The sequence below is a fragment of the Aulonocara sp. 'chitande type north' Nkhata Bay genome, linkage group LG9 (assembly GCF_057382095.1).
Source record: "Aulonocara sp. 'chitande type north' Nkhata Bay isolate Kocher_YH1m ecotype deep benthic linkage group LG9, A_spYH_male_GT1.1, whole genome shotgun sequence".
Taxonomy (NCBI): Eukaryota; Metazoa; Chordata; class Actinopteri; order Cichliformes; family Cichlidae; genus Aulonocara; species Aulonocara sp. 'chitande type north' Nkhata Bay.
Window position 1 is genome coordinate 30,743,963 of NC_141352.1, and position 9,620 is coordinate 30,753,582.

Genomic DNA, 9,620 nt, shown 5'->3' on the forward strand with positions numbered 1-9,620 from the left:
AGGGAAAACCAGCACACCGCAGACCACGGCCTCTCTGTGTGAGGATCTAAACGTATTCTACGCTAGATTCGACACAGCGAACACCATGAGACCGGACAGTGTGCGCACCGCGGATGACGTCAGTGCGCACACTGTGTCTGAGGAGGATGTGCGGAAGTGCTTCAGGAAGGTGAACGCACGCAAAGCTACTGGTCCGGACAGGATTCCCGGCCGCGTCCTCAGGTCATGCGCGGCTCAGCTGGCTGGAGTGTTCACGCACATCTTCAACCTTTCCCTCTCTCTGTCTGTAGTCCCAGCCTGCTTCAAAATGGCCACCATCGTCCCTGTACCCAAATCCTCCACCATCTCCTCATTGAACGACTGGCGACCTGTAGCCCTGACCCCCATCGTAAGCAAATGCTTCGAGAAGCTGGTCAGGGACTTCATCTGCTCTGCACTACCCGACTCACTGGACCCTCTACAGTTCGCATACCGCCACAACAGGTCCACTGATGATGCCATAGCCCTGACACTACATACTGCCCTGTCACACCTGGAGAAGAGAGACACGTATGTGAGGATGTTGTTTGTAGATTACAGCTCAGCATTCAATACCATCGTTCCCTCGAAGCTGGACAGGAAACTGCAGGATCTAGGACTGAGCAGCTCCCTTTGCAGCTGGATCCTTAGCTTCCTGTCTGACAGACGCCAGGTGGTCAGACTGGGCAGCATCACCTCATCCCCCATCACACTGAACACTGGTGCTCCACAGGGGTGTGTACTGAGCCCTCTCCTGTACTCACTCTACACCTACGACTGCACAGCCACTAACAGCTCCAACATCATTGTGAAGTTTGCGGACGACACTACAGTGGTGGGTCTTATCACCAACGGTGATGAGACGGCTTACAGGGAGGAGGTCAGCGCCCTGACCCACTGGTGTCAAGACAACCATCTCACCCTCAACGTCGCAAAGACAAAGGAGTTGATAGTGGACTTCCGGAGGTGCAGAGAAGTACACACCCCCATCACCATCAACGGCGCTGCTGTGGAGAGAGTGAGCAGCTTCCGGTTCCTTGGCGTACACCTGGCTGAGGATCTTACAAACAAAACAGTGAAGAAGGCCCAGCAGCGCCTCTTCTTTCTCAGGAGACTGAAAAGATTCGGCATGAGCCCCCGCATCCTCAGGACCTTCTATCGCTGTGCCATTGAGAGCATCCTCACTGGATGCATCACCACCTGGTATGGCAACAGCACCGCCTACAACTGCAAAGCTCTCCAGCGAGTAGTGCGGTGCTCTGAACGGATAATTGGAGGTGAGCTTCCCTCCCTCCAAGACATCTACAGGAAGCGGTGCCTGAGGAAAGCGGGGAGGATCATCAAGGACTCCAGTCACCCCAGCCATAAACTGTTCAGACTGCTTCCATCAGGAAGGAGGTTCTGCAGCATCCGGTCCCGTACCAGCAGACTGAGAGACAGCTTTTTCCATCAGGCCATCAGACTGCTGAACACGTCATAGACACCTCAGCTTCACTACTGGAACTTCAACATTATGCACTCCACACTGTATATAAATGCCACTTGTTTTGCACATATTCAACTCTGTATATTTTATATATTTTATTATTATTATTATTTTATTTTATTTTTTTACTATTTAATTTGTAAAAATGTGTATACACACACACACACACACACACACACACACACACACACACACACACACACACACACACACGTAGGAAAATATTTAGTATACACATCCAGAAATGCATACACTATTATATATTGTACATATATTTATTAGTTTCAGGTTGGCCATTCTTGTATTTTGCTCGTTTGTGTTGTTGTGTTTGCACATCTCTGTTGCTTGTGGGGCTCGCACACAAGAATTTCACTCGCATGTGCTGTGCCAGTGTGCCTGCACATGTGATGTGACAATAAAAAGTGATTTGATTTGATTTGATTTGAGTAAGTCGGAGACCAGTGGCCACCAACTTGCAGTCTCCTATCTTTTTTAGATTGCACCTTCTGCATAAGATATAGTCCTCCAATGTGCACCATTTGGCAAAAGGAAACAAATAGGAAAACAAAGTGGTGCCAAAAAACAAAACCCCACATGCACCACGACGCAACCTCCAGCATTAGTCATTTTCAGTGGCTAGCACAACTGTCGCCACTAGGTGGTGTAGGCTACTTGGATGGTAATCACTATGTTGTTGTCTCCCCTCTCAGGACTTTGACTGGACCCATTCATCTACTTCCTAATATAGAATCATGATTAACAAACTGCTGTTGTAGTCCTCCATTTCTTAAGCATTTCAATTTAGAAACAGGAAATGAAAACTTGACTCTGACCTCAAATCCTTTAGATTTATTTCTAAAAGAAGTTGTAAGATGTAAGATGATTGTAAGATGATCCCATGTCTTGGAATAACTACCCAGAGAGCTCACCTGAAAAAAAGCCACAGTTATATTTATGATTATTAACATCTGTGAGTTCAAAACAGTTGAAAAATAAAAAGTATAATAACTATAAGTATTTGTGAGTAAAACTAAAACTGTAAAAATCAAAATCTTAAGATCAGGAAATAAGATCCCCACATGTCAGTGAAGTAAAAGAAAAACAATTAAATAAAAGTTTGAGTGAAATGAAACCAGCTTTTGAACAGCTAAGATAAATCATGCAAACTAGTTTTTATCTTGTCAGAAAGAACATATAGACATGCACTGACTATCACACTGCATAATGCAGTCAGTTTTGTTCTTTCTCCTTTTATCCTGCAAAAGAGGAAGTCAGTCATTACTGTTTAAAATTATTTGCCACCCTCAATGTTCTAACTTGACTCAATCAAAAGCCTCAAAAGCTCAACCTTACAGAACATACATAACAATATGAACTACAGTGTGCTAGGACTTGTTAGTATGTTATTGACTTCTGTCCCAGCTACTGTGCTGACGTTAAGATGCTGTTCTGCTTGTAAAATGTAGCAACTTTCTACAAACCCAGTTCAGAAAAAGTTGACACTGTGTGAAATTGAAATTAAAAATACTGACGGCCGCCAGTGCTTCACTTCATTCTCATAATAAATACACATAGGGTATCATTTTCAAAAACCCCACATTACCTTATTCTCGATTTATTACACTCACAAGATTTTTAGAAAACGTGACATCTCTTTACTTTACCTTGGTCACCAGGATTCGTGCTCATCTGAGATTTTTAGCAGATGCACCTATGGTACGAATTTGAAATCCTGTCAGCCTTTTATGGCTCAGGGGTAAAAACAGAATCCAAAGATTTGAAGTCTCAAACGTTTCCAAATATGCAGGGCTTTGGACTAAATAATGAAAACAAGCCAGATGCAGCATCTGTGTTTTCCAAAATAATTTTTCTGACTTCCACTTTTCCTCAGTCCATTTTAAATAAACTTTTGTTAGGACTAAAACGATCAAATAAAGCTGTTTTTATGATTTTATATAAACATTGCATGTGATCATTAAAGTGTTGGCACTCTGTGTTTTTGAGTCGGATGCTTCATTCAACAAGGTTGTCTTTATGAGTTTTATTTGCCTTTGCAAAGAAGTCAAATGACAGTACAGAGAACATGACGGCACTTTATGTTTTTACAAAGAGCTACAGTAATACTAGAATATATACAGAATCAAAGTATCTACCTGCCAAAGATTACATGATGACAGAAAGAGACAATATGAAGCCTTTCATTCAGTAAAGTCAGCTTGACACACAAGCAGAAGAATCTTATAATACATCTTATGGAGAAATGATGAACATAGACTCTCTTGCATATTTATATCAGGGAGTTCTTTTCTCAAGGTGCATAACATAGGAAGGAGAATATTTAAATCAAGTACACAAACGATTCAAACATTTTTATGGTTTACAATTTCCTGCTAATTGTTACGACATAGCTATGCTGTAAATTTCCCACTGAAGCAAAAATCCCCAGTTAATATTTAAACTTGCGCTAAGTTACGTGGCTCTTGGCAAACTGGACATTTCATATTGAAATGAATTGACGGTGCTTGTGAAACTAACCACACCTATCCTATCAGCACCATTTGGAGATCGCGCCCACACAATATTTTGGTCAGATATAATGCAGAAACTACAGTATTATACCGGTAACACAACTTCGGCTCTTTGCAAGTACCTGCACAGACAGTATGCTAACACGAAGTTAGCCAAGAATCCAGAGTCATGTTAAAGCTGAGTAAATGCTGAACCTTGCCCAGCACCGTGATAAAGGGGGGTGGGGCGTGGGGTGGGGGACGTCCTTTTCAGTGAAGCTACCCACTTTTTGAACATTTGAACCTGGGTGTACTTAAGCAATATACTGCATTACCTTTAAGAAAAGTTCTGTGTAATGTGTAATAACTTTTCTACTTTTTTGAGTATTGATCCCAACACTGATCACAACAAATGAATCAATTCCCATCCTTAGGGAAGGCAGCAGTGGTTTGAGGAGAGATAATTCTGTAATAACATCCCTATAGTCAAAGTAAAATGGTCATACACAGCTGTTGAACATCAAACTATAAACAAATATGTTACATTTTAATGGTTTAGCAGGTAGCATTTATCATCCTGCAGTCACTTTAGTTGATGTGTTGTGATGTTACTCTGCTCATCTGACAGCTCTATGTCTGTTTGTTGGAGCATCTTGATTTGAACCAGCTGAAGGATAAAAACAAATGAGAAACAATTAATCCTTTTTGTTTTATTAGAGACGAGTCGTTTCAAATGAGTTTGTCATAGAAACATTTGTCTCACCACTCAAAGATGCTCAGTGTGGTCAAAAGCATTATGATTCCCACAGTCTTCGTTATAGTGTAGACACCAACCAGGTTTCCAGCTGTAATGAAAAAAAGAGTGATGAAAAATAGCGGCAGAATAAATGTTAAAGAGTAACTGAGGTCTGTTAAAGTGAATCAAAGTCAAGAAAACTTTAATTTATGAAACAAACAGTGCAAACAACTGCTGAAGAAGCATTGTTTTGTTTTTAAAATTTCACAGCTGAAAAACAACATGTTGAAAGATGAAGCACAATCTATAAACAAAAAACCATACCGACGCTCACATAAGGCACACTTCTTTTTGTCTCTTGTATAGGTATAACACAAAAAAGTTTGAAAGAAGGAAAAGAAATTATATTAACACTTTGAAATTGGATTCATTAAAGAAAAATAAAATAAAAATCTGTGACTGACTTTACCTTCACAGTAAGTAAGAGTTGAGAGAGCAATGTCTGCTGATGTCTGATTACCCAGATCATTAGTAGCCACACAGTAATAAACTCCTCCATCTGTTACATTGAAGCTGTAAATCTCTCCTTCAGATACTTTCACAGCTCCATCTCTGCTCTTCTTGAACCAGGTGAAGCTGCTGACTGGAGGTTTGGCTCTGCTGAAGCAGGTCAGGTTCACCCAGCTGCCTGCTGACACCAAACCTGATGGACTGATGGATGCTGAGGTGTTTTTGGAAGCATCTGGAGAAAAAGAAATATCCATAGATCAAACTCTGACTGACACACAAAGATGATCAGTGTGCTCACAAGAATTGTGATTCCCACAGTCTTCACTACAGTGTAGACACCAACCAGTTCTGTAATGCAAGAAGATTTCAGAGAAAAGAAATCTGCATGAAATGACAGAATAAATGTTTAACAGTAAATTGTCTGCTGACTGTGTGGAGAGAGGAGGAGACACGCAAAATGAAAACGTGATTGGCTGATTAAAGAACCAAAAACCAAAGGCAAAGCCAATTCAATGATAAACAAAAACCTAAACTGGGAAGACTAGAAAGAAAACATTAAATATCTTAAACGTGAAAACTTGGCATGGATACATTAATAACTAGAAACATGACAACAACATAACAGATGACCGGGGACAAGGAATGAATGACAGCAGACCACATGAATACACACAAGGGTCATGATGGAAAAGAGAACACATGGGGAACACAGCTGGGATGAATGAACATAACGACAAGACAGGAGGAAGTAAACTGAACACACAGAACATGGGATGTAAGCCCGTCAAAGTAAAACAGGAAACACGCAGACTAAGACAAACAGGCTTAACATGACGAACCAACAAGGAAAACGTATACTATAAACCCAGACGTAGGGAAATGGAAACTGGAGATGAGACATGGACATAACTAAGCAACAAACAGGACTTGATGGCTAGGGAGAACACATGACAGATGGAAATGAACACAAGGGGAAACATGTAAACAGAGGGAAGAGAGAGAGGAAGAGACGGGGACACGAAGGAAAACAAGGACATCACTGAGACACATAAAGGACAAAAGGGACTTAAACACGGGGGACATGACAAACTTGCACACTGAAGAAATGATACTAACCAACATAGTGGGAGAGACACTGACATGGGAGGAAACAGGGAAACTGAAACTGAAACTAAATTGTAAATTATACAAAATGGAACATAATAATACAAAAAGGGCAGGCAACTCAAATTGTTTTTAATGTTTAAAGGCTGAACAACCACACAGTGATGGATGAAGCTGATTTTTATAAAGTGAAATTCACTCTCTTATCAATTGTGAAGTATATCACAAAGAAAACTTGAAAAAATGAAAATGCATTTTTTTTGAGAATAACTGGTGAGTAACTTTACCTGCAACAGTCATATGAATCTCTGTTGATGTCTGATTACCCAGATCATTAGTGGCCACACAGTAATAAACTCCTCCATCTGTTACATTGAAGCTGTAAATCTCTCCTTCAGATACTTTCACAGCTCCATCTCTGCTCTTCTTGAACCAGGTGAAGTTGCTGACTGGAGGTTTGGCTCTGCTGGAGCAGGTCAGGTTCACCCAGCTGCCTGCTGACACCAAACCTGATGGACTGATGGATGCTGAGGTGTCTTTAGGAGCATCTGGAGAAAAAAAAATGAAGTCCCACGAATCATGATATGTTGACAGGATCCAACAACAAACTCTGATTGTCTTACATGAAACACTGAGAGTCTCTTCTGTCTCTGCTGTCTTGGTGTCTTTTCCTTGGTTCACAGGGTATCTGGCAGAGCAGCTGATCTTCTTTCCATCATGTGTGTCTGACAGAGTGATGTTCTGCTGGATTTTAGTTGTAAAGCTTCCATCTGTGTTTTCCTCTATTTTGTTGTGAGAGTCTTGTTGGAGATTCCAGGTGAGTTGAGGAGGGGAGTGTGGACAGGGAGTGAGAGCTGAGCAGGTTATAGTGACAGACTCCTTCTCCTTCAGATCACCTGGGATTGTAATATTGGGCCTCCAAGGAGAATCTGTGGTTTCACAACACAAACATCAATACTACAGAGCACACATCAGCTTTTAAAATCTTTAAAACTTGTCCTGTGAAATTTTACTATTAAATTCAGACGTTTAGAAATGTCATCAAGTCCTCAGAATAATAACAGTGCATAGACTGAAATAAGAAATTATAAACATTCTCTTAGTGTCAGGCTGTTAGGACAATTTTTCATGGTATAAAATCTAAAACATTTTTCTTTTTTTACCTCTGACTGTTATTTGAAGTGGGTTACAGTCTGCTGTCGCCTTGAATCTTTCACTCTCTACTCTGAAGAAGTATGTGTCTGTGTATGTGGTGGTTAAATTAGAAAACAGAGTGGTGCAGTCTCTCTGACTCAGGTTCCCAGTAATACTCCTTGGATAACCTGCACCATTACTGTTGTAGATGACGTTGGTTGGATTTCTGGCATCAATTTTAATCCACACTCCAAAGGTTTTTCCTGTGCTGATAAATGTCTGTGCTTCTTTGGGTTTGAAGCTACATGGGATTTGCAAACAAGATCCACTCAGTGCTTCCATCGTCTTTGGTGCAGTTATGGAGAGTGCTGTTTTATCAGAACAACCAGCCAAAGCACCTATAAATAAAATTTAATGATTAACCTGTTCAGACATTAATATTATGCAATTAATTACATTATTTTTCATTCTCACATTTCTGAGCAAATTTTTCTCTTTTTAAATTTTTTTTAATTTAGAATTTAAAAAAATCAAAAATAAAATTTTTTTAATAGAGAAAATAAAACACAACATATATATAAAACAATTCAAAAATATGAGATACATAATTTCAGAGGTTCTTACGAATTCAGGATGCCTTGGCAAAATGTAATGTTTCCATTTGTCACAAATCTCAACAAATGTATCAACCTGTTAGAAAAAATAATTTTTTCCATTTTGAACAACCTCATGCCAGTCATTTAGTGATGGGATTTTTTTCCACTTAGCCATCTCTTAGTGATAGTCTTACGGGCAGCCAAGCTCAAAGTGCCATATAACAGCTTGGTCACTTTATCCACGTTTACTGAGTATAAACATCCAAACAAGAGTTCATTCCAGTTAAAAATAATCTGTAACTAAGAGTGTATCGAAACCCAAAAATTGTTTTTCAGTGGGCAGGACCAAAACAAATGGAGGCGCTTTCTGAGCAAATTATTCTCTTTTTTAAAATTAGTGAGATAACAACAAACTTTTTTATTCCTCTGTCGTTAACATTTTGTACATAAAACATTTTAATCTAAAGTCAGGATATAAAGAGTTTGAAAAAGTAATGCTATGCTTGCTTGGTATCTAAATAATGTTCACTTTGTAAAATAACTTCAGTGTTTTTGAATGACTGAACAAACAGCTCACCTGAAACAAACAGGACAGTCAGTAGCATGCCAACCGTCATCATGTTCACAGAGCTCTATTGCCTGAATATCTAACGAGAAAAAAAATGAAACACCGTTAATGATTATTATCTATGGTGCTGTAACATTATACTTATTTTGTATTTTAAGATTCACGGTAAACTTTTATCTGCACATTTTCTTCTGTTATCAACATTTAAAATATAAAGTTGTAGTGACACAAAGCTGTTTATTTAAAACTGGAACATCAGTAAAAGAAAGTTATATATTCACTTGTCAGCACATCAAAAAAAGGAAAAAAAGTTATAGCACAGAAAATTATTGAATAAAATCAATAAAATGTTACCAAAGAAGCCCAAGTGTATTCCTATCATTTTACAGTTTTTGCAAAATTACAGTGAACCGTGTCAGCCAATGTTGAAGAAAAGGAAGTACAGAAAGATGCTGTTTAAGAAAGTGCATTAAAATCAGTTTGTCACAAAGCTGCTAGGTGTCACATGATGCCCTAAAAACTGTTTAGAAATATTATTTCTAAACAGTTCTAAACATATTATTTATTTTATGCATCAGTTCATTGATTACAATAGAAAGTTACTCAAATTACTTTTACAGTGTGTAAACCAGGGTGGTCAAAATGTTGAAATATAATCAGAATAAGTGCATCCTTAAGTAAAAACAACTGACTGCTCTTTTGTATCCGAGTGTTTACTCTTGGGATGCTCGTTGTTAGATTTGTATTGTTGATTGTCATTTATGCTTAGAAATATTTACTTATATATGCTTAGAGTTTTGTAATTAGTTGTAGATTGGTAGAGGTTTTGATCCTTGATAGTCTGCAAACTTTGTGTGTATTAGACAGCACTTTGGGAGCATGAGAGGTCATACCGTGTCTTATTGTTTTATGGTAGGATTAACGTAGCTACGTCTGTTCTAGTCTAGGTGCTCTTTGTTTA

The 9,620-nt window shown here is 39.1% G+C and overlaps 1 protein-coding gene across 1 annotated transcript; it reads right to left on the bottom strand.

The window, feature by feature from the left end:
- Window positions 1-4,599: 4,599 nt before the first annotated feature.
- LOC147322438 (sialoadhesin-like) lies at window positions 4,600-8,711 on the bottom strand. The gene is given in 6 exon segments (XM_086305213.1): window positions 4,600-4,678; window positions 4,775-4,844; window positions 6,628-6,909; window positions 6,985-7,290; window positions 7,525-7,893; window positions 8,669-8,711. Coding segments are annotated over 6 exon segments (1,149 nt in total).
- Window positions 8,712-9,620: the final 909 nt, after the last annotated feature.